Genomic DNA, 25,392 nt, shown 5'->3' with positions numbered 1-25,392 from the left:
AATTAAATGTTACTCTAGTATGCACCAAATGGAAACAAAAAGAACATTTTCAAATGATGTCACATTGGTAAGACTCTGAACTAGAAATATAGTATAAAATAGTTTAAGTATCTGTAGCCTCTCTGCACAGCGTAAGGAACAGAACAGAATTTACAATTTTTACATTGTCCATTTTGAAAAAAGAAATTACTTAAAGCAGTACAATTCCCAAGTGTAGGCTCAGTTACACTGGCATAAAACTTCTTATACCTACATCAGATATATCAACAGAAGCATGTTATTCTAACTACATCTACAGTTAGTGAAATTGAAACAAGTTAACTTGATGGGCTTCCAACCTGAGTCAAACTGGTTGAAAAGCTGTGGGGAGACAGAGCCTGAGAAAACAGAAACAACAAAGCTACAGCAACATTGGTATGACATCAGCCGATGACTCAGACTTTTCACATGAAGGCTTTACTCTGGGATATGTCACAAAGACAGCCTTACAGGCCAGCAGCTCACTTCTATATGGGAGACAAGGAGAGAGATCACCCTGGGGAGAATACACAGCTGAAGGAAAGAAAAGATAGGGGAACTAGTTGTACAAAATCCTTGTACCTCACATGACCAAAGGAAGTCAGAACAAACCTCTCCTTCATAAAATCTATTCAATAAAAGTCCTTAATACAAATTAAACTAATACTGCCAGATACAACATGGGCATCATATGCATGACTGAGGAAGGGGCACATCTTCACCTCATGTGCCATTGTGCAGGGTCTCACAGATAGAAAGGTCTGCAGCCTTCTATCTCCTGTTCTGCTTCTTCAACTGAATTGAATCCAACCTCACAGGAGCATTTACTCCATACACCTGCTGTATCTGTAAACCATGCAGCTGGGACAATGGACAAGCATCACTGATAGCTACTGCTCTAAATATATCAGATGAGGTTTGTATCAAACAACGGAAAACATCTCAAAGTAGCACATGTCACACTGCTGTTGCATTAGGAACCTGCACACTGTCCTCCAGGGCACATCAGGCACTGTCCTCCAGGCCCTTAATAACTGTATTACCTCCAATCCAGACCTTCACCTAGCCAACAATTACAACAATTATTTTTCCTAAACAGTGTCATTCACCCTTGTCTGCTGTCACATTTCCATAAAGCTTCTGCTTGCTCCTGCAAAGAACCAGGATCACTGGTGGCATTTTATTATAACCCTGAGGTGGATGCATCTTTACAATGGTAACTTCTAGCTGCAGCCAGCCTATGCAAAATAGTACCATTATCAGAGTTAAGCTAGAGAGGAGCAGAAGGAGTTCAGGTCGAGATCTTAATTCCTTTACTCCAGTCTTCACATTTTCAGCTGATTTATTCTTCAGAAACAGAATGATGATTTTCCCAGAAAAGTACTGTTTTCCAGAAAGGCTGCCCCAGAATACAGAACACCCTTCTCACCCCCCTCTGGACGTCCTCTCCCATTCTCAGGGTTCCAGGAAAGAAAATACGAATTTTTTCCATAATTCAGTGCCTCCAAAGTATATGTCAGGCATATACACTCTTATTATAAGCCTTAATGTACACAAGCAATCTCACACTGTCACTGAGCCCTTCAGCTCTGCGAATAGGAAATACAACACCAGCCCAACTTTACAGCTTGAAAACTAACAAATAGTTTGAAACCAAGTCATCTCCCAGTCTGAACTGTCCTTCAGTTTTCATACCCATTCTATTACCACATACATGTATTTCCTTTCCTTTAGGTGTCCTTCATAAGCACCAGGATTCTCAACCTACACTCTACAATTTGTATACTTTTTTCTTCCTATCTCTTATCGCTGACCATTTCCATCCATTTCCATTATACCATAACCCCATACACACACAAACATTGACAAATTTCACCTTTACTGTCAAGGCTGATCACTGAATGCTGAACTGTTCATTGCATTCTTGTCAGTGGGGCACTGTCATGTGTCACTCTCCTGGAAAGGGCACAACCAGTGAAATCCCCCCCTCCCTGCTCCTGCATTTAACATGCTTATTATGTTCTTGACTTCTTTCAGTTACTATACCAGGTAAGGAATACACTGCCTCTGGCAGACAGTGACGTGTACACAGTGGCCCAGCCAGGCCAATTTATGAAGAGCATTAGCCCGCAGAACCAAGCAAGAGCAGTACCTCAAACGGTTTGAAGGAGAGACACACACCATCTACAACATCCAGAAAAACTGTTCCAATGCCTGTAACAGCAAAGCCCAACTAGTGATGTTCACTTAATCCTTGCCTAAGCCCCTCTTAGTAAGGAAAAACATGAGGACTTACTTGGTAGTTGCCATTACAGCATCATCTGCCCAGCCTCCTTGCCGGCGTGGGGGTTTAGGTGGTGGACCCTTTAAAACAGAGAAGAGACACATTAGAGCCAGCTCCAGTCTAGGTAAAGTCAAGCCGACTGAGACACCAGGTCCACATATATTAATGTAAAACTTTACCAAATAATAGCTGGAGAGGTAGTGTTCAAAATGTTGCCTATTCATAAAATAAAAGGAAGACAAATATTACAAAACAGGGGTGTAGGTGTCCAGGTAAACAAAAAATATATTACTCTAATCAGTATCTTGACAGGTTTCTCATCTGTGTATCTTTAACTTGTCCAGAACACACAGTACAGCAGCAGGCTGATCCACAGATGATGTGTTCTCCTGGCAAAATATGGCTACTGGGAACTGCTGCCCACATTTCAGTGGGAGGTATCACATGTTACATCTTTCCTAGGGTACAAGTCAGCACATTTTAGACATCTTGCTTTAGACTGCGAATTGTTCCTAAAAAGTGTCTGCTTTTGTCCACTGCCTAGAAGAGGAGGTTAGATGAAGTGCAGATACAGCCAGCCATACCAAATACCTCTAAAGTTAAAGTTAGTTGAGATGAAACCCAGCACTGCCACCACTGAAATGCTAAAGGGGAAGTTCATCTGGAGCTTAAAGGCACTCCCTGTTATTATCTTGCATTGTCTCGTGTGGCACTCTGCCGTGTGGCAAGAGAAAACAGGAATTCAGCCTGAGGGTTACGATGGGAATTTTCAAAGAACAGGGCTATGAATTCCCACCGTGTGGGAGCAGCCTATTCCTTTTGCAGTTCTGGGCTCTGTTCCTCCTGCCTGAAGCACCTCATGCAGCAGTGCCTTCAGTGCTTTGCACAACAGGCAGTGGTGAAAGGAGGCATGGTGAATCCAACAGATGAATTTCAGTTTATACAACTCCCAGTTGTGGTGCCCATTGTGGCAAGATGGGCTGCAGGGGCGTGTGAAGGGAGCATCATGAGAAAGGATGATGCGTAAAAGATGTCCTGAAACAGGGAAAAAACGGTAACTGAAAAGGAGTCTAAGTTGGAGCAATGATGGGGGGACAGGTGGCTCCCACAGCTTTTATTAAGGGGATGAACTGGGTCACTCCTGAGGATTTTTGACTTGACAGACAGGACCTTGCATGTATGGTGGGGTCAACCCTGAGACAAAGCCAAATTACCTCTTGCCACGAATGAGGAAGGAGTTGAGCTAACCCCTGATGGTAGGGGTCTCCCGTGTTTATTTCTTGAAGCAGAAGCATTGTTTGCAAGTGTGGGAAATGAAGAGACCCTGCCAGGGGCAGCCACTGCCTGCTGCAGGGACGGGGCATGACCCTGCATAGCTCCCTGATAGGAGCAAAAATAGTCATCCTCCAAAAATAAACAGGGAGCAGGAATGAGGCAGGAGCCACAGTCCCAAAATACCAGCTTTCTTCGGCAAAGGGAGCACAGGAGGGCAGAGGGACAGGCAGGGAGCGTGAAACACAGGAAACAGCCTCCTTATATGGGCTCATCCGCAGGGGACAGAGCTCAGTCGACTGGAATGACCATGTCACAGAATGTGAAGCCTTCAGGGGCCCAATTGAATGGAGTTTTCTGATCTTTAAATGATTCCCCCAGATTCTTAAGATGCCAAACCAGAGAAGAGACTACAGTGCCAAAAAAGGAGCATTTTGAATTCAGTTCATCTGGACACACCCAGAGCCCAGGAAAAAGGGGAAAAACACACCACATATGGGCGTGCATGCCCACATAAACATCCCTATTCCCATCACACACACCCCTACCTCAAAAAACGCATTCCCTCACACATGGATCCTTCCCACGCATGCAAGCAACTCCTTTCCCCTTACACCATCCCTCTGATGGTCAGCCGGCCATGTTCCCAACACACAGCCTCACAACTCCTTACAAAGGTGCATGGAACTAACAAATGTCACCAAAGAACCTGGGCCTTAAGGCTGAGGGAAAACACATCTCCAGGGCGTTCCAATGCACCTGTAATTTAGTTCCCTCATCACCAAAACTAGCCTTCAGATCAAAGATACATCAAGTGGGACACACCACATCAGAGGATGAGAATGACCGCCTCAATCTTTGCATAGGGGATGACTTCATGGCATCCAGGGCTTTGATTACAATGTCTTGCCAATGTTATATATTTGCACTGATCTCTCGTGAGATCCCACCTGGAGCACTGTGTGCAGTTCTGGTGTCCTCAACATAAGAAGGACATGGAGATGCTGAAGCAAGTCCAGAGGAGGACCACAAGGATGGTCAGGGGCTTGAGCACCTCCTGTATGAAGGCAGGCCGAGAAAGTTGGGGCTGTTCAGCCTGGAGAAGGCTGCATGAAGACCTCATAGCAGCCTTCCAGTATCTAAGGGAGCGCACAAAGATGCTGGAGAGGGACTGCATCAGGGACTGTAGCAACAGGACAAAGGGCAGTGAGTTCAAACTTAAAGAGGGGAAGTTCAGACTGGATATAAGAAGTTCTTTACTGTGAGGGTGGTGAGGCACTGGAACAGGTTGCCCAGAGAAGCGGTAAATGCTCCGTCCTTAGCAGTGTTAAAGGCCATACTGGACAGAGCCTTGGGCGACATGGTCTAGTGTGAGGTGTCCCTGCCCATGACAGAGGGGTTGGAACTACATGATCTTAAGGTCCTTTCCAACCCTAACTTATCTATGATTCTATGATCATACACACCAGGCAAGCCTGAATGTCAGACCCTGACAAACACCTCACATATACCTACAGGTCTTTTATTCCTCTTGCAATAAAACAGGTAATTCTTACTGAACTGTCTACAGGAGCACAAGCAACAGGAAAGACAATGTTAACTGTCAGCTAAGGATAAATAGCTTTTCTTTGTTAGTTGCCTGGAAAGTGCCATAATAAAGTCACATGCCACATGCACTTTTGTCAAGTAAATACACCTACCTTCATATACTTTCACATTTCCAAAACCTCAGCATAATTTACAATTGAGAATGCAATGTCATACATTGCCATAATGTGGTGACAGTTAGGGACACTGAAGCTGCAAGCAAGAGCTTGAGGCAAAAAGTGGGAGGAATGTCAGCCCCAGAGAGAGCAGAGCAGAAAGAGGACACTGTTCTTCCATAATGGAGCAAATCTGCTCCTGAGCATACCTTTTTGGTGAAAAAGACTGGGGGTTTTAAATGATAGAACTTGTTGGTACTTACATATTATTTGGGCAAGATTTTTACGTATGTTCCCAAATGCAAAACCTAAACTGTCCACCAAAACACACTGGTGTTCAAAACACTGAGATTCCACCACCTCCTGACAACAGTGTTCTCTCTCAGATCATGCTGCTCACTCTGTTTCACACTAACCACTTACTTGCTGTGGTTTGCTTTCCCACTTCAGCTTTGTCAGTTATTCACCTCCAGAAGGTTTCTTCTACCTTAGTTTCTGCAGATAGTCTCCTTTTCAAGGAACATTGCCATGATCAGCTTTTTAGTTTGGGTTTTTTTTCTTCTTTCTTTTTTTTTCCCCTCAGAAATCCAGCTCACCATTTTTGTGATGGCACTTTTCCTGCATTTCTCAGGCCACCTTCCTACCAACACTTTCATATTACCACTATAATCAGAATTTTATCTCTCCTTTGAAAAATGACTGGCCTGAATTCCATCTTTCCTGCATTAAAGTAGAAACTCTGTTCTTCTTTATCTGTAGTGAGGCCCTTTCTTATCAGACAGATGTAGAATTCTAATTTGGCTTCCCCATTAAGGCAGAAATTTCCAGGCTACTTGTCAGATCATGTCTGCAGTTTTGAAGGTGCTAGTTGGATGTTGCTTTCCTCATGAAAGCAACTACCCTGTGTGTCTCTGGATCCTCAGGATCCAGCAAAGTTTCTTTTAGGACCTACCACAACACAGATTACAGACATGTTTGGTCACTCAGATTCTCAGGTGGGTCTGGAAATACGGATTAATTTACCTTCATCAACATGACAACTCCTTTGAAACAGTGAGCTCTCTGTACAGGGAAGCAGGGATTCAAATGACATTGCAGCATGCAACAGAGGACACACAATTTTTCTGTCATGTAATACATCTCCTAAAATGTGTGGGATCTACGTTCTGCCCAATACACAAACACTGTGAGATTTTATACAGTATGTAGGTGCCTTTTTTTTTTATCCAATACTGACCACAGTGCAGAAAGAAAGAAGTATGGCCAGTCTCTAATTTCCTCTTCTCCAGATAGCTGCCTGAGGCTCTTCTGACTGAGGAAACACAAATCTCCAAAACCAGGCCTGATGGATTAGTTCTGACTGCTGTCAGTTAAGGAGCTGTAAGTCAAATAGCCCTACTGCTTCCAAGCAGCCACATAACACAGTCTATACTGATTTCAGAGAATGTATGATGTCAAAAAGGGATCAATTAAAGATCTATGCAAGCCTTGGCTTTTTGCAAAGAACAACCCGTCTCTGCTAGCTCTGTTCATCATGTCCACAGACAGTTCAAAGTAGTACCTATCATTTTAATAAATACCCTCCAATGACTTCTGCATGTCTTAAATTCCTAGCAGAAAATACTGGATTTCCCTTTCATCCACAAACTGTCCTTCATGGTCACTGACCTGTCTTTACTAGGGAAGGTGCTATTGAGACAGAGAAAGTTCTTGGGGAGCTTCAAACATCATAGCATGCAAAGGTGCAGCTCATATTGTTAAACAGCTATCAGGAATTTCTTCCCTAAAATAATGGTCAGCTAGCTAGTCAGCTTACATGGGCAGCTATGAAAGCTGTCATATTGCAGCATTTGGCTTAACCTGTCTCAGGAATTACTGCATCAAAACAGTGAAGCAGCACACAATAATCTGATTCTCTGAGCAAGGAGTTACCACAGTAGAACGCTCTCACAACCCATAGTTAAGAGGGAGATGCCCTTCCAGTATTCCTAAGCATCTCTCAGTTTGCTGTTACCCTGTGCTACATACTGTCATAGAATCACAGAATCATAGAATAGTTAGGGTTAGAAAGGACCTTAAGACATGTTCCCACATCCATCTCCACCACTCCTACAGTTCTTTTGTTGCCTTCAGGTGGGTCCAGGAGCACTGAAAGCGTGGCATAAATATACGGAAAAGCTTTGAATAGTATTATTTTCAATGGGATTGTCTCTAATCCACATCAAGGTAGCCAAGCAGGAAGGATACAACTAGAAAGGCTGGGAAACATGGCTGACTAGAAATGCTGTTTCAGTAGATGTCATCAAAAGGCTGGTAGATAAGCTCAGAAAGCTGAAAATAACTGCCCTGCTGGCCGGCCACTCGGGGTGCACAGGAGAGAGGCAGTGCAAGACCTTGGGGAGCTCCAGGCCATGCAGTGCTGGGGCTCACACTAGGGAAGTTGGCCTAATTAGGGAACAAAAGTTCAGCTGCATTTTTGAGATTCCTCCTGGAGAATCTGGCCACCTTCCAGCTGAGCGGTCCCCAGGAACAGGCTGGGAATCCAGCATTTCTACAAGCAACCGAAGACCACTGGGGAAAAAGAAACAATCCCTGTAAAATGGCAGCAGGTAAAAAAAGCCGATGATTCCTTGGATGCTGGTTCCCTTTGGTGGTGGGTGTTTATTTGCAGAATGCAAGAATCCAAACAGCTGACAGAAACTCTGTGATATGGAGGGACAAATTCAGCTCAGCCCAGGACAAGCATGCAAAAGGGAGGGCATTGACAATGTGCAACAGCTACAGGAAATTCTGTCTCACAAGAACCCTCCCAAGTTCTCAGAGATTCCAGTTGCTTCAAGAGCTGACTACTCCACTCCAAATTGTATGCCTAAGGCAAAACCCTGGCAATGCGCAGTATACAAAATGCCCCGGTGAGGGCTCTTCTAGAAATTGAAGATCACAGGGGAGAACAGGGCACTAGAGAAAAACAATGCTGTCAGGCCATACGGTCTTTGGGAATAGGAATTTTTTTTCCTAATCGTGCACCAATGCTCTCTAGATCTTACTGCAATATAAGTTGTAAATACAAAAAGGGCTATAAGAGACTGCATTACAGTTACACACGACTTTTTCAGTCATGAACTCTCTGAACTAGAGTGGCTGGACAGTGCCTAAATGACTCTGATTATTTTTACACAAATAAGGTCCCCCAGAAAGCACCCAGCTGAGTGTAGCCACTGCTGGGCTCCTCAGTCTCATATTCCTAAGTTTCCAGGGATGTGGGGAAGAGTACTTGGAGGGTGGCTGCTCTGCAGATCCAAATCAGACCAGACAATGGAATGAGAGTGTGGAGCTGGGTGCCAACCACTGTGTGAGGGTAAGAACTGGGTCAGGAAAACACCAGTTTGATTAAAGGCCCTGATCATATCAAGCCCCAGGCTATGTCTACATCACAGGTGCAGACACACCTGCAAGCAGGATCCATGTGAGTCAGCTTGAGTCTGGAAACGATCTAGCTTAAGGTACTTATGGTAACCAAACTGGTACCTCCCCAGGCAGAGTGAAGGTTGCTTCTCACCAGGGGGTCTCTGCATCGTTCTATGCTATATTTTAGGATGCAAATACACTCACTCAAGCAGCCCCACTGAACTCAGCAATTTAGCAATTTAAGCCCACAGTTGGCTTCATACTTCAGGTTCTTACATTTTTTTGATAGTTCTTCCAACAAACATTCATTGAAAACAATTGCTCCTGACATGTCTTAACCTAAATAACATCTTCTCATTTTTCCACCAGAATTGTTTTAAAAGTACTGGGAACTAGAACTACAGAAGGACTTGGGTGCTAGCTCTGAAAAGGTCACACCGTCAAATCCTTTTTCCAACTGCTGCCTTAAAGCATGTTGTCACTCAATCTTTGAGTGGTACAGAGCCACAGAGGTCTGCATTCACCTAACAGTCACAAATCAGGTGCTCTCGCCTCTTCAGTCCATGAAAGACCAAAGCACAACCAGAGAACAAGGCACCAGCTAGATTCATTAGGACTGGAACAGATGTCTTCCCACTCAAATGCTGTTTTCCTTCAGTCAGAGAGTTCTTCCCTGCAGCCCCAAAGTTCTTTCAGATCCATTTGCAAAGCAGAGTGGCTTCAGAAGAAAGAACTGAGAGCCTTCTCTGGCCCAGAACAGCTCATAGCTTTGTCATTACATATAATATTCTCCAAGGATGTGGTGTAAACATTAGTTGATACATCCCCCAGTAGGAGGAAAAGGACAATAAAATCAGTATCTTGCAGCTCGGAAAGGAGATGAAGAGTTTAATCTTTATGTGTAAAGCATGTGGCTTCAACATCCAAATGAACACCTCCATTCCTGGAAGTCCCTGAATGCAAAGAAAAACCTTGCTCCACTGCTGAAGGCAACAAAACACAGGATAGGGATCAGGATCACTCACTGCTAGCAGAGGGACATGTGCTCCCAGAGCTCTCAGAATGGGGCAGATCTCCATGGAAGGCCAGGGTTTCAGACACACTCCAGTTCCCAGCCACTTTTTATCACCCTAATAGATCCCCAGACCCATCCTGAGATTGTCCACACACTACCTAATACAGACTCTGGATTTTGCTATGAGCGTAAGGGATCAAAAGCCCCTTGTGGATCTGTGTTTAGGGAATCCCCACAGTTCTTCTGCATAAAGCTCTAGTCTTCCTTTCAGACAGGGACTAAAGAAAAACAGAGGAGGGACTTCTCCAAGGCCCCAGAGCAAATCCGTGGCAATGCCAGGAAGAGTACCCAGCAAAATTTTGGCTCACAGCCGTGTTCATACTCCTCCTGCCTATTCTGCCTCTGCAAATTAACTGAGATATTAGGATACACCCTTTATTATACCACTGATCAGCCTTAAAGCCTTTTGGCTACATGTCCCAGGCAGCCTTGGAAGGTGCAGCCAAATGAGTGATTCACCTGGCAAAAATTCAGATCCAAAATGAGTGGGTTGCCAGGGGATGCAAAACAAGTCTCCAAGCAGGCAATGGCTGGAGGGCAGGACTTAAGCAGGTACGTTCACATCAAAAGTCCAGATGGGGCTGTTTGCTGGTATTCCGGCAGTCACAGAGTATCTTCAGCACAGCAAGAGGAAAGGGACCAAATCCATGAAGAGTTCAGACTGTAACACTCTGCACAGCCCAAAGGGAGTTCAGAGAAGGGTTACATGAGCCATCAGGGGGACAAAAGGGCCAACTTTGGACAAATGATTCAAGAAGCCAAGTATTTCAGCTTGGCCAGGCGATGACTAAAGGAGGGATATACTGCAGCAAGTTTTGGATCACACTTTATAAAGTAAAGTTCCACTAATAACTGGTTTGGAAAAGACTTACAATACAATTAACCGAAGTTTGTAAGCATATAGTATTTTAAGTTATAAAAAGCTTACTGATCAGTAAGATTCCTGAACACACAGTTAACCATTTTGTTATCCTTCACAGGCATTAAAAAATGCAAAAATACTATAAAGTGAGACCATGAGCATAAGCCTGAATACGGGTGAAGGAATTACTCAGACAAGAGGGGTTTCAAAGCAGGGATCACTTCACACCAAGGAAAAATCTCCTTGCCAGGCACCATTGCATAACGTCCCTGAAGCAACAATAATTGCTCATGTGGAAGAGTCACATCGGTTTAGTTGTTTTAATGAAATTTAGCAGCCAGGAGCAAGAAGATGCCTGTGGCATGTGACCAGCTACCACTTAGTACAGCAGACCTTGGGAATCAATGATTTAGGGCACTGTGTGGAGGTGGAATTAGTTCCAGTGAAATGACTGTAAGGACTGGTTCAGGGGGGTGGGGGTGGGTTTAGATCAATTATCAGGAAAAATTTCTATTGGGTAACCAGTCCCCAAAACTATACCCATCAGTGGAAGGCCTCTTTACCCGATAAATGGAAAAGTGCTCTGGGCATAGTCTTTAACTATCCATCACTGACAAATAAACCCAGTGGATCTCTCCTACAATATCATCTCTAGCACTACCAAGAGAAAACTGAGCTAATCTGAATAGTCTTTAACTCCTTGTGATGAGCGTACTCTTCTGAGGCCAGAATTAATGAGATGGGTGATACGTGTTTCTTTTCTGGGCTTTAAATTTCACAAATGAATCTACTATGCTACCAGTATTGGCTGGTGCTTCAACAAAAGGAATTAAGAGTAAGGGAGAGGATGTTTTAATCGTCTAACATACACAGACAGCAACTCTAGCCCGGAAAAACTGGACAAAACCAATTCCATGGTCAGCAACAGTGCAAGACAACTAGTCCAAAGATTTTTAACAGAAAAGCATGCTTGTTCTCAGGTTGTTCTGAATGGCACCACCCTGGCCTCTAATGCCAAATGAATGCCAAGCTGTATTTTAGCTTTGCTGCAGGGTAAGAAAGGGCATGTATCTTCCTTTTCTCTGTGTAACAGGATCCTGGTAAGAAGCACTATGCCATCCTTTTAACCACAGATATTAGCATTCCAGTGCAAAAAAAAATTAAATAAATAAAAAATAAAAAATAAAAGGATTCAGAAAATTCAAAGGCACACATCCTTGTTACCACTGGCTGGCCTCCTCCTCTGGGGAACCAGCAAGACTTCATAATCCCTGAAGACAAATTTTCATTTGTATGAGCAAGCTGACCCTACTGGACAGCAAATCTAGGCTCAGTAAGGTTTTGTACTCTATTAGTTAATTGATGGCCTGACTTTTAAATGAAAATAGAGTTATCATTCCAATGGCCGTGTATGTATCTGTGACCTCAGAACAAAATGCAGTAGCTGGTAAGAACAGCTGTTCCAAAGATAACAAAAAACCTGTCAGTGATTGGAACAAAGGGTGCAGGAAAGGCACTGCGTCTGACGCACACTTTGCCTTATTCTCCAAGAGTCCCCTGTTAGGGTAGATGAGTCCTACTAATCCCCTTCAGAGGAGCCAGGATCCACCTAGAAAACCTCTAGTCTTACATGGTCAACCTTTTCTTCGGAGTCTTCATCCTAAAAGGATCAGGAAGGGAAAAAGAGAGAAAGAAGTTAGAAGAACTACAGAAGCCTGCACAAAATAGCTCGAAGATTGGTATGAACAGCTGCCATAGAATCATAGAATAGTCAGGGTTGCAAAGGACCTTAAGATCATCTAGTTACAACACCCTGCTGTGGGCAGAGACAGCTCACACTAAATCATGTCACCCAAGGCTCTGTCCAACCTGGCCTTGAACACTGCCAGGGATGGAGCATTCACAACCTCCCTGGGCAACTCATTCCAGTGCCTCACCACCCTCACAGTAACGAACTTCTTCCTTATAGCCAGTCTAAAACTTCCCCTGTTTAAGTTTTAACCCATTACCCCCTTGTCCTGTCACTACAGTCCCTAATGAAGAGTCCCTCCCCAGCATCCCTATAGGCCCCCTTCAGATACTGGAAGGCTGCTATGAGGTCTCCACGCAGCCTTCTCCAGGCTGAACAGCCCCAACTTTCTCAGCCTATCTTCATACAGGAGGTGCTCCAGTCCCCTGATCATCCTCGTGGCCCTCCTCTGGACTTGTTCCAACAGTTCCATGTCCTTTTTATGTTGAGGACACCAGAACTGTACACAATACTGTCCTGCAGTACATGCTTTGCAACCTAACCCACCTGAACAAAGTACAAAGTTGATCCCACCATTGTAAGGTTTTTATATCCACAGTCATTTATGCATATACCAATTTCAATACAAAACAAAGCAGGGCTGACTGCAGTGGCAGGGAAGTCTGCCAGCAGTCAGATCTTGAAAAGCACACTACAACCAACCAAATGAGAAGGAGAACAGACTTAGTTCCATTGCCCCATAGCACGAAAAGCCCCATATTATTCAGGTGCGTAGGACACTGGAAAAATTTCTATGGATAGGCTCTGCAACCATGACAGAGACCAGAAATTATGCTGGACTGGTCATAATAGGTGTTATATACTGTAGCAGGCTGCAGCCTGTTTTCCAGGAGCTACTGTTTCTCAAGGCAACCTTAGATCCTCTGCTGGAAGCAGAAGCTGTAGCAGTCAGCATAAGACAGACATAGCTGACAACAGTGTTAGCTTTAGGAGATGAATTTTAGCTAACCCTATAGAGTAAGGGAATAGCTTTGTTAATGGGGTAGATGAGTAATTCAAGGAAAGCAGCTTGTCTTTCTGATGAGCAGACTGCCAACACCACCAGTAGTGATAACCACTTGCTAGGCACCAAATGCAAGGAAGCAATTAAGAATCTGGTAATCTCTATACTATCCTAGAAATGACAGTGTTCAGAATCACACAGGGAGACAATCTAGGGTATCTCATGACCCTCCACCAGAAGTACACGCAGGATGGCTAGAAACACTATACTAACCCACCTGACTTCTCTTTCGGAGTGCATCATCTCTCCTGTGGAACAGGGAAACCATGTGATTAATAAAGTACATATACCTGATTAAAGTGGTTTGGTATCTGAGTCCCTTAGTGTCTCTGCTGTCATCTGATCTCGTGGTCATACCATGACAGGAGCAGAGGGAGGCTACATGCATGTTGAGGCAGGGGGTGTACAGAGTGTCCATATCAGTGAGCAACATAAAGGAAATCAGATTTGCCAAACTGGTAAAATCTGTTCAAAGGGTGTATCTGTCAGCCAGAGATCCACTTGCTCCCACATGAGAGCAGAAAGGCTTCTGCGGGGCCCAACTTGACCCAAGCTTCTCTGGATGTAGGGAGCCCAAGTGGTACAGGACTGCATTAGCACAGAAAGAAATCTAGCTAGACAACACATTCTGGAAAAACATTTAAACAACCACTTTTTTTAGCTATCTTCCACATTGATTTCACCTGAGCAATTGATTTGTAGCTGTTCTCTTGGGTTAGATAACTGAGTCCTATTTAAGTGATGCCTGGATGTCAGCCTACAGAATCACTGCCAGAGTGTTTGTAAGCTGGATGGTGGAAGTCCGAATCACTGGTTTGCAAAATCCACCTGTGGGAACATTCTTCCAATATGCAGTGGAGGTGGCCCAAGCTTTTGTCTGCCTGCATTAATCTATTGTAAGGTATTTTGTACAGCACAGAAATGCTTTTCAATATCACCCAGGACCACAAGTACATAGGCAAGCTTACAAACATTAAGCAGGACAACAAGAGAAAAACATATTTTCAGGAGTGAAAGCACAGAGCCTTTACCCAGGCTGTGGCGAAACACAGGGAAGATAACCAGCAGGGAACTTAGATGGTTACGGAGTAAACCCCGATAAAAGGTGAAAGTGGTCCTGTCCTACCTGTGTGGAGATATTCTCAACATAGTCTGGAAAACCCTCATCCTTTAGGCTGACATATTGCCTACTAAAGCAGTCTCCGCTCAAAGCATCTACAAAGTGTTGCCAGACAGACATGACAACTTCATATTGAGACTGTAAGAGGCAGAAACCAGGGAAGTCTTGAACAAGATTCCAGGGGAGTCTTGTTTCTCTAGTCTAAAGAAAAAACAGTCTATGGAAGCAGGATAATATTACAATATTTTTGCATACTGATTTTTTATGGAACATCAAACAGTTCCCTCTTGCTGTGACACAGAAAAGGAAAAATTTGCTGAAACATCTTTACAAAAAAGGCTTTTCCACTCAGCTTTCCAAATCAATCTCCTCAAGAGCTCCAAACCTGGCCAGCTATTTGGCAGATGTCATCAAGCCAGCATTCAGGATGTCATATGCAGTGATGTTAGAGCCAGGAAAGAGGTTTGACTTTTATTCTACAAAAGTGTCCAGAAGTCCTGGTACGATGGGACAGCAAAGATCTTCAACAGATCTCATTATATGAATTGCCCCTCACATTATACAAACAACATGACCAGCTTGAGTATGTCCCATTTTGTCAGAAACTTGATAGCATCAAGATGAGTAAAAAGTAACACATCAAGCCAGGGGATGGGAAAGGCCTCCCAGTGGAAAAATTACCCCTCTGAAAATGAATGTTTGAAATGCGGAGTTCTGGCATGCAGCAAGCAGATTTATCTCTAGGAATTCCCATTTACAGCATATTCCCCTGGGTGCCCAAGAAGTGCTGCTGATTTGCCAAGGAGCTCTAAAGGCCAGGAACATGTTCAGCGTTTGCTGCAGGATGATGACTGCACCAATTACACCAAATAATCATGTTCCTTCTTGCCTCATGAAATAACACATAGCTGCAGTGTTGTTTGTCAGTACTTGTACTTCTGCAAAGGCAGGAATGCTGTGCATCTCAGATGGCAGACTCGGAGCTTTGTGACCCTTACTGAGCACCTTAAGGAGCTAGAGGTCCGAATCTGAGGAGAATCCAGATACTTCCACACAGGAATGGGAATTATCAAATAGAGATTTGGTCAGAGGAATTACAGCTACATTGCTGCAGTTCAGGGACTTATTGTAGGAGATATATACACACAACAGGCACTGAAAAGATACTAAGGTATTGTGCTGTTTTCATGAACCTCGGAGGAAAGTATGTTGGGCTACAGGGCACAAGAGACTGCAGTTATGCTCTAGGAAAGGAGGTTTTAACAACACTTTCATGAGAAAAAACACACAGTTGAGAAGATGTACCATTGATTACAGTCTCTTTTTGGAAGACAGAGTCCAGGTCAAGGAGATCAGCAGTAATCAGGTAAGATCTATGCTCCAAGTCAGATGATTTGCCTACTCACTTCAAAACAAAGATCTTTTTAATTATGTTAAATGAGTTTTTCACCCCTCAAAGTGAATTCCCTTTTAATAAGCTCAAATGTTGAAACATGGATAGACAGGTACTTTCTGCTTCCTTCAAGGAAGCTGCTCTGCCTGGAAAACACTTCCTGGACTGTTCAATGTCATGAAAAGACCAGAACAATAGCACAAACAGTATGTTCATACCAGAAATTTGAGCTGGGTGGAAACTGGGTGGATTGACAAGGAATTACAAAAAAAAAAGAATAAAAAATGTCAAGGTAAATCTTAAAACAGTTTTAACACTCTGGAACTACTGTGGGCAGAATCACCATCCTGACTGTGAAACTGCACATGAAGGTATGAATGTGGCAAAGGTTTAAGACAAACCCCTTGGTCTTCAAAATCCACAATAAGAATAAAACCTCCTGTGCTGAAATAAATTCCATGGGGCCTCTTCCACTACTGCCAGGTCCAGAAAAATTTATTTTTTTTTAATTTATTTTGCATTTCTTTTGGGAAGTTTCCTTGAAAAGGTTTCAAGATGACCAGATGACTGAATGAGACATCCATGATCACAGCTGACCCCACCACCTGATGGCAAGCCAAGGCCAAGCTTCCAGAAAAGTAAAACGTGATTGCCAATGTAGGAAGAAGGAAAAAACAGTATTAGTCCTATTAAATGCTTGCTTTGGTATCAAATATGATCGTGTAGGAGAAGCCTCCAACTCTGGAGCAAAGGCTGAGGATTATTTATAGTGGATTTTGTCTCTTCTCCAGTAGCTCCAAGGTTTGCAGTTAACAAAAACATTTAGCAACAAAGAACTGTCTGAAGGGGGACTATTGACACAAACAGTTCTTCCTGTGGTTAAGATCCAGTAATAACATATTTGAATCTTGTAAAGCATGGAAGGCCTCACCCTTCTGCTGCTGAAAAGCTCACTGCTTTTGTACCAAAGTTCGTAACTATTTTTTAGTCCTCTCCAAGGGTGCCCAAGGACTGGAGCCTTTATGATCTCTTACCAGCTATTATAATGGCTATGAAGCAAGACACACAAAGTACAACTGCAGTAAGTTACAGTCAGCCCTGGGCTTCTTCTAACCAGGGAATCAGCCCTTGAACTAGGACAGCCAGTTCCAGTAAGAGAACAATCTTGACAGTGAGCCACCCTAATCTGAAGGCTAACCAACAATTACACCCACTTAAACCAACTGGTTTCTTTAAAACTTTCTCTACCTACAGGACCTATGGCTATTTCCATTCTTAAGTTATGCCTTCTACAAACTCCCTCATGGAATCCCTCCTGAACTCCTACAGCATACCCAAAGAGGGGAGAATGGATAGGTGGGGAATGATTCTCCATTACACCTATCAAAAGAAAACACCATACTTTCTCCAGAACAAAAACCAAACCCCACAACTGTTCTATGATGTATTATTGTAAGCTAAGCCATAACAGCATATTTTCAATAGTGTCACAGGGGCTGTGAGGAGATACTCCCCCACAAAACCGCTCTGGCACAGATGGCTGGGACACAACTACTACTGAACCAGTAGTCAGTAATGAGAGTTTTGCAATGGCACAGAGAACCAGGGAGTAGCCACTCTCAAGACAGAAGGTTCTGAGCACAGTAGCCTGAAGCACAGTTAGTGCCAGGGTGGCCAGCAGGGCAAAGTGGGTCTGTAATTTAAAGACAATCTCATTTAAACAAATATGACTGTCGATAAGGTGCAAGTCTGGTGACCCTTTTGTCCATCTGAAGGTATTAGGGAGCAAAATCCATTACTCCACAGGTGCTCTTTCCAGTAGGAGATATCTCTGGAGAAGCTGTGCTAACATGAGAGAGCAAACTTTCAGGTAGAATTTCAGCATTCTGCAGCACAAAGCAAGAAAGTGAATGGAAAGGGTTCACATCTCACATTTCTGGGTATGAGGGGGAGCTGCATCACTCTCCCGTGAAAGAGGGGCTCCGGACCATCTGCTACCTTTTGAAAATGTACTGACAGAACAAAATCTGAGCAAAAGTTTTTCTCCAAAGCCAAGTGGGAACTAAGTCTGCATGTTATTACCCACAAGACAAAGTCTCAGATGTGGCAAAGCTGGCTTCTAGCATGACCTTTGTAGCCTGTGTACAGAGGAACAATCTTGATACTGACCATCTCAGATACTGCACTTGGCTCTAGCAAACACAAACAGCAAAAATAAGGCATCTGCTTACCTCTGTTCTGTCTTGCTACCATAGACAGTGGTAAACGTCACAAAATGGTATGCCTGCTCCTATTTTAATGCTCATGGAAGATACGCATGTACAGGAGGAAGATGCCCTAAGTCCTGTTTGATACTACTCTCCATAGGTCACACAAGAGAAACTGTAGCCCCAGGTATGACCCTCTGTGAAAACTACACTTCATGCAGAGGGCAACACCAATGGACAGGGCAGTCACATGGCTCCCAACACTAAAGATGAACTTCGAGGGACAGAGCACACCAAGTGGGAAAGAATCTCAGCAGAAATGAAGACTTGTCCGCTGGAGATACCAGCAGGATTACAGCCAGGTTCTCCTGACAGGACACCCACCTCTCCAAGAGAAGCAGACTGGGAACTCTTCCTGATCGGATTTTCATCTGGAAAAAACTCCTGCCGGGCCCGACGACCCATCTCTAGTACCTGTAGTGCAGGAGGAAACGCGAAGGAGCAAAGGGCACATGGTTACTGACAAAAGCCCCTTCAGAGCGGGGAAAACCGGCAGCAGCAGCTCCGCCGTCACGCTGTGCGTGAAACCAGGCACATTCCCCTGGGTAGTGCTTAAAGCACTGCAGCGGTACGGTTACCCCACAGCCAACCCCAGCCCGCGCCCGCTGCGCTGGCTGCTCACCCCTGCCTGCCACATGGTCCCACCGCCCAGCCCCGCGGCGCTGCCCACGGGCAGCTCCCCCGCCACGCTGCCGGTGCCGTTTCCCCGCCTCCGCCGCTGCGCTGTGGGAACCGCCGGCCCCGAGCCCGCCTCAGCCGCGCTCTCATGCGAGCGGCCCGCGATTACAGGCCCCTTCTCAGAGAGACCAGGGCCCGGCCCTGAGGTGGCCTCTCGCGCCAACGCGACCGGTAACAGGCAGCTCGCACCGCGGGCAGCAGAGCAGCCTCACAGCGGGCCGGGCCTGCTCACCCCGGCAATAAGCCCCCGCCGTGGCGCCTCCGCTCGCTCCGGCTCAGCCTCCATCCGCCGCCGCAGCCACCGCCGCCGCCGGTGCTTCCGGCACACAGCCCGCCCCAGCAACCGCCACCCTCAACGGCCGCGCCGCCGGCCCACACCACCCCGCGGGTCCGGCCTGCGCCAGCCCCGGGTACTATACACACGGAACTCAGCCTGTGCCCGTGGGCGCCTCTCCCGGCCCCTCGGGGCAGCCCGGGGCCTGGCCCAGGAGCCGGAGGCAGCGGGCAGTCTGCGCACCTGGTAAAGACTGGCTCATCACCGGCTGGGTGTGCTGCCAAGCAGCCGGCGGTGTATTGCCACGCTCGGTGCTCCTGGTAACCATATAAATATCCAGCCCCGTTAGCAGTCCTGAAACCTTGGCCTAACAGTGACAGCGGAGCTACAGTTTCTCAGCACAATGCATCATGTAAGTACTCTGATCAGTTTTTAGTTTCACCTGCAGTAGGGGCAGGGTAAAAACTGCCTGACACTCTGTCTTCTCCAGCTCTTTACTGTATTAGTCAAGTTCCCACTAAGGCAGATAATCCAGCCTTGTAGATCTGGCTCCTCAAAGAGCGGTTTTGCCAAGTCTCCTGATTGCTTCTGATGCTCTTCCCAATTCTCTCTAGCTTTAACACTGCTTTCCAGATGGAGCAGCTGGTCCCCAGAGCACTCAGTGGAGGGATGAAATATAAGCTCAGAGATCATTACACGTATGCCTCTCCAGCTAAGTTGTGCAGAGATTTCCACTGAGCTGCATAAAACAACCCCTGGTCCCTTTCTTGGCTGGACAGATGCATAGATTAATTGTAAGTAGATATAGGTTTACCTCCACATGTTAAATAAACTTTTCTTTCTCCAGTGCTTTGTCTATTTGCTTGTATTATTTTTCTGGTATCTGACATTCCTTGGGATCTTCACCCATCCTCATTAGCCTAAATAAGTGTCATCCATTTATTCATCTGCTACACTCAACAACTGTAGCACATCACAGACTACACTGTGCCATGAGAAAAACTGACTGCATCACCCTAAAGTTTTCAGCCGTCCAGGAACACCTTCCACTAAAGGGCCCCCATCTCACTCCATACCTGCTTAGCTTTAGTAGAAGTTCACAGACTGGGTGAAGAACTTTCAGATGTCTAAATAAATTGTGTCAAATAATTCTTTTTTCCATTCCTTACTGACATTTTCAAGTAGTTGTGCTGTGACTGTGATGATCTAAGGATTAAGTGAAATAAGATTTGTGGGCAGAGGTAATAGGTTTTTATTAGAGCAACTGATACAGCTGGAAAAAAACCATACAAGAAGTGTTTCTGTGCCTGAAAGCTTATCTGTTTTTTCCAGCTACATCAATTGGTCTAATAAAAGATACTATCTCCCTTTACAAACCTTGACATGTTCAAGGAATTTGGTAAGTGAGATGTGATTTTCCTTTTTTGAAGCCAGGCTGGTTGCCTCTATGAAGTTATGATCTTCCAGATACTTCGTTGTTCTCTTAAGATTCAAGTATTCATGAGGTAGAGAGGGCAGTTTCCACCCCATCCTGTGCTTTACCACCACGGCCATGGGGGATATGTCCCTGCATTTTCTAGTTCCCATCTGCTCCTCGGAGGAGCTGCCACAACAATGCAGTTCCATATATACCAAGAGGCAGAGTTGTAGTAGCTGCTGAAGGAGTACAAATGTACACTTACGGCTGGCCTTCTTGATGGGAAAGAGCATCCTAAGAGCAGTGTCATAGCACCCAGGGCAGTGTATGCTGAAGCTGGAGGGCAGGAACTCCTGGTTTAGGAGTGCACTGCCAGCTGTGGCCACGGGCAGTTAGCTGGCCTGGTGTTCCTTCCAGAGGCAAGGTAGGATCCAGTACCAGGTGCCACCCTGGACAGACAGACCACAAACCAGCAGGACAAGTGGGTTCACTTGTTTGGAACTGACCCAAGTCCCTCCTCACCGTTCCCCAGGGTCCCCATCCCAGACACCACCCCACTAACATCCCAGCTTCCCCCAAGGCACACTGTGCTGCTTGCTGCCCACCTGTGTGACAGGAATCTCAGGCCAGCTGAAGGAGTGTGAAGTCCACGTGCAGGAAAGAAAATGTTTAGGCCTTTGGGGAATCAAAACTTGCCTCAGACCTTTGACTTCTGACTTCAGAGATACCTGATGAGAGAGAATAGCAGACATGCAGAAAGAATGGAACCTAAAATCTGTTTTGCCTTGAGTCCCTCTATACTCATCCACTCATTGGAACCAGATTTGTCACCCACCCTGACACATTTTTGCCTGCTTGGGGAGAGCAACAGTGGAAAAAAAGTTTTCATCCATCATTTCATGAGGTGGCTAAAATGGATCTCACTTGCTTTATACATTGGGGTTACCTTTTTTGAACAGATTAATTCTCTGTTCTACTGGTGACACCACAGGCAGCACTTGATCCTGAGCCTTGAGCAGTTCCACTCAACTGAGGAGGAGACAGGTAACAGGATGAATGTCTGGTGCTGCTGTGGCTGTCTAAAGCCATTTTCTGTGCCTGCTTCCTTTCTTGTCCAGATCCGTGGTGCCAGGGTTTCTCTTTCCCAGTTTCAGGTGTGTTCTCAGCTCTCAGCCTGCCTTACTTGTTCAGTTTTTCAACTTACTGTTTCAGTTTTTCAGTTCAGTGAGTTTGCCTCACTGTAAATCACAGCGCTGCCACCCCCTCTCATCTAAATAGCAAGTGAGAACTACGCAGGCATTTCTTTCACAGACAAGTTTCTACACCTAAGCATGGACTCTCTCCATCTGGTTTCAACCCAAACCCTGTCACGCAGAATCGACTAACAGGGTCCACCACTCACATGGTGTTTGCTGTTGATTACTGGACTGGACCTATGAATGGAGCTTGTGTCTGATCCTCCTATCTGAGAGAAAGCCAGGAGAGTCTGGGAAAGCAATCACACTTGAGCCCTCCCACATGCTCCTGGTCCTAGACAACCTTTAGGGCAAGGGCATACATACCTAGTTAAAGCTACAGCAGTGGTGGAAGGCCCACATGGTAGCACTACTGTGGGAGAAAACAAGGATCACCTTATTCAGAGCAGGTTTTGTTAAGCAGCAGTAGGATTTATGGGATGCAGGGCAATTCCAGTAGCAAGCAGTGACACAGTGCTGCGCCTTTCTTCCTTACCCAGTTTTCGTATCAGGCGGACAGCCAGACTCCTGATTTCAACATGTGCCAGTTCATTGAAAACATTAAGCTTCCACTGGGAAGCAGAACATGCAGCAAGGACTGCTGCTGTAGCCTGCTCCACACTAGCAGCACACTGGCAGCACCAAGCACGCTGGTGTGATTTTTCTGCAACTTTTTTTCTCCACACACCCCAAAGTATTTGGTCCATCTTTAAGGGGTTTTGGAGGAGGGAAACAATTGCAAATATTCTGTTATTTATGTGAGTTGCAGGACAAAATCTCCTAATAATGTCAAAGCTTCAAACAGGAGGTTCCTCCCTCTTGAAGGTGTAAGGGGCTTTGATAGGCAGAAAAGGCCCACACATTTGCATCTCTTGATCTCCCCAAGAACAGATGCTGTTTGGGTTACATCAGCCCCAGTTCAGGCTGTCAAACCCCAGCCAGCGTTGCCAAATGTGAAATACTTCCTACAATACTCACACATTCAGTAGCCCTGCTGGGCTCTCTCTCAGCCCAGCTGGATTCCAGTGCGTCCAAGATGTGCAACCTGTTACAGACTGCTGCCTGCAGCCACCAGCGGCGGTTCCAGCGCACATCAAACTGTGGGGCTTCCCCACCTCAGCTGAGAGAGAGCAATGCCCAGAGCAGAAACTGAACAGCCTAATACTGGAACCTGCCTCACACTGACATCCTTCTCCACTGTTCTTTCCAAGCAGTAAGTCCCTGCTGCCAACTTGCAACAGAAAAGTCTGCTCTCAGCTAGCAACAACATAACCTTACATGTTATACTATTGCATTTCATCCCATTTCTACAGTCTCAGCCACCAAAATTGCCTACCTGCTCCTATAGGATATCCCAGTCCTCCCCTGTATTTACAATGCTTGCCAAATTCGGATCAGAAGCCAATTTCATTAATACATCCATTTCAGTGTGCCAAGATCATTAATAAGAACTAGGCCCGGGACCAGCCACTGGGGAACTCTATAATCTCTCATAATTCCTGTACTTATCTCCATCTTAACTAATAACTCACAATGTAGCACTGTAGCAAATGGATTACTGAAGTCCAAAGCAATCAGTTCTACTGCATTTAGTGTGACCTCCAACCTGATGCAGGATAGAGGAGGTCCCAGAGCAGAAAAGCATCCAGAATTCATTTTAAAAGTGCTTGGGGAAATATCCATCCCGATCTACATAAAAATATTCCATGGATATCTAATAGCAGCCCTCAGACTTTGCACCTTACTCCAAGTCATGGTTCGTCTGACATCATCTTAGAGCCACTAGATCTTGTTACATCTTTGTCTGCTCCATCAAGGAACTATTTATTCCTCATCCCCAAGCAAAGCACACACAAACTGTGAGCAGCTCACTGTTTGGTCTCCCCAGAGCTGCAGGGAATGGGCTCACCAGGCATCAAGCACCCTGAGCTGCCCCATGGATTTCCTCTGAACCTCTTGCACACTCCATGTCTTCAGTGAGGAGCTGGCCTCTGAGCTGGCTCTGCTCTCCCAACCCCACACAGCAAAGCAAGGCTCCCCGAAGCCCTGCTGGTGTTTCCAGCTCCTGGGGTGCACCTCTCCAGAGCAAGAAGACCCCAGGACTTGTTTCTGCGGGGAGCTGTGCCCAGCTCCTGCCTCACCCGCAGCCCTGCAGCAGCTGTCCCTGCCGCACCTTCCCAGCAGCACAGTCAGCCTGAACTTCCCGGCTTCTTCTTAGGCAAAACAGCCAGTGCTGCCCCCGGCTGTGCGGGGTCGTGAAGCCATAAAGCCACCATCCTGCCCCAGAACACTTGAGTGTTCAGGTGCCCCTCTGCAGGCCTCAGGAGAAGGGCTGGGGGGTGAGTGGGGAGTCACTGCGTGCCTGGGGCAGTGTCTAGGTCAAGGCAGAAGGGAGCTCACTCCAGGGACCAGGAGCCCCTGGGCTGCAGGGCAGCAGGCACAGGTGTGGTGTGGGACAGGGAGGAGGAAGGCTGGCATGGTGGGTGCCCATGGCCAGGGCATGTCCCAGAGAGGAGCCCATACATGCCCAGGTCATGGACCTGAACCCCAGCTGGGATGGTGCTTTGTCAGCCATAGAATCATAGAATCAACTAGGTTGAAAAAGACCGTGAAGATCATCAAGTCCAACCATTACCTCAGCACTGCCAAGTCCACCAGAATGCCTCATCTACACTGTTTGAGCACTTCCAGGGATGTTGATTCCACCAGTGCCCTGGGCAGCCTGTTCCAATGCCTGACCACCCTCTCCATGATGAAGTTTTTCCTAATGTAAAATCGAAACCTGCCCTGGTGCAGCTTGAGGCTGCTACCTCTAGTCCTACTGCTTGCTACTTGGGAAGAGACCGACCCCCACCTCACGACAACCTGCTTTCAGGTAGTTGCAAAGTGCAGTAAGCTCCCCGCCGAGGGCAGCGGGTGCCTGAAGCAGCTCCTTCCCTCACAGCGGGCTGCCATGGTGGGGACCCCTCGGCGCTGCAGCGGCCACCTACCTCCAGGGCCGCACGACTTTACCCTGCCTGCCTGCCTGCTGCTTCCCCCTCGGGCCCGGGACTCACGCGGGTGCCGCAGACCCTTGCCCACCCGGCCAGGCCCCTCCCTCCCTCCCTCGGAAAGCACCGCATCAGGAAACTATTCGGAGTATTTTTAGCGGCTTTTAACGCGATTTCGCAGCTGGAAACGGGCGGGGCCTCCTCGCACCGCCCGCCAACCCGCGCCGGACCACCGCGAAGGGCCCGGCCGCCGCCGCCTCGCACCCGCCGCTGCGATTGCCAGCAGGGGGAGCTCGCACGCCGCCGCGGCAACGGTGCGGAGGCCACGTCGGAGGACGCGCGGGGCCGCCCCGCAGCGGAGGGGCCTGGCCCCGGGGCTCAAGGGCCCGGCGCCGCCGGGGTCCCGCAAAGGGGAGGGGGAGGTAGCCGCGGAGAAGGAGGAGGAGGAGGAGGGCGGGCGGCGGTGGGTGCGCTGCTGCTGAAGCCGTCAGCGTGGTGCTGCGGGGGAAGGCCGGGCTTCGAGCTCCCTCCCCCGTCCGAGCCCCGTCCCGGGGACGTCATGGGAGGGAGGTATAAAATTTAA

General features: G+C 46.5%; 2 protein-coding genes across 4 annotated transcripts in view; one reads left to right on the top strand and one right to left on the bottom strand.

The window, feature by feature from the left end:
* Nucleotides 1-19,285, bottom strand: part of IFT43 (intraflagellar transport 43) — a 47,875-nt gene extending 28,590 nt beyond the window's left edge. Inside the window, exons 1-4 of one of the 3 annotated variants that reach the window (XM_061367450.1) lie at nucleotides 19,126-19,285; nucleotides 18,540-18,629; nucleotides 12,253-12,282; nucleotides 2,315-2,382 (exon numbers count right to left, since the gene is read on the bottom strand). In XM_061367450.1, coding sequence (XP_061223434.1) covers nucleotides 2,315-2,382; nucleotides 12,253-12,282; nucleotides 18,540-18,629; nucleotides 19,126-19,179 — 242 coding nt within the window. In that variant the 5' untranslated portion in view covers nucleotides 19,180-19,285. The remainder of the gene's footprint in view (nucleotides 1-2,314; nucleotides 2,383-12,252; nucleotides 12,283-18,539; nucleotides 18,630-19,125) is intronic. The other 2 variants (XM_061367452.1, XM_061367451.1) reach the window with 2 other exon arrangements.
* Nucleotides 1-25,392, top strand: part of ACYP1 (acylphosphatase 1) — a 428,968-nt gene that overhangs the window by 39,291 nt on the left and 364,285 nt on the right. The gene's annotated exons all lie outside the window — the stretch shown is intronic.

Source organism: Neopsephotus bourkii, unplaced genomic scaffold (genome assembly GCF_033783945.1).
Source record: "Neopsephotus bourkii isolate Nb327-2 ecotype Australia unplaced genomic scaffold, CSIRO-AGI_Nbou_v1 NB_1376, whole genome shotgun sequence".
Classification (NCBI taxonomy): domain Eukaryota; kingdom Metazoa; phylum Chordata; class Aves; order Psittaciformes; family Psittacidae; genus Neopsephotus; species Neopsephotus bourkii.
The sequence above is the reverse complement of the archived record's forward strand: the minus strand, read 5'-3'. Positions and strand labels throughout refer to the sequence as shown.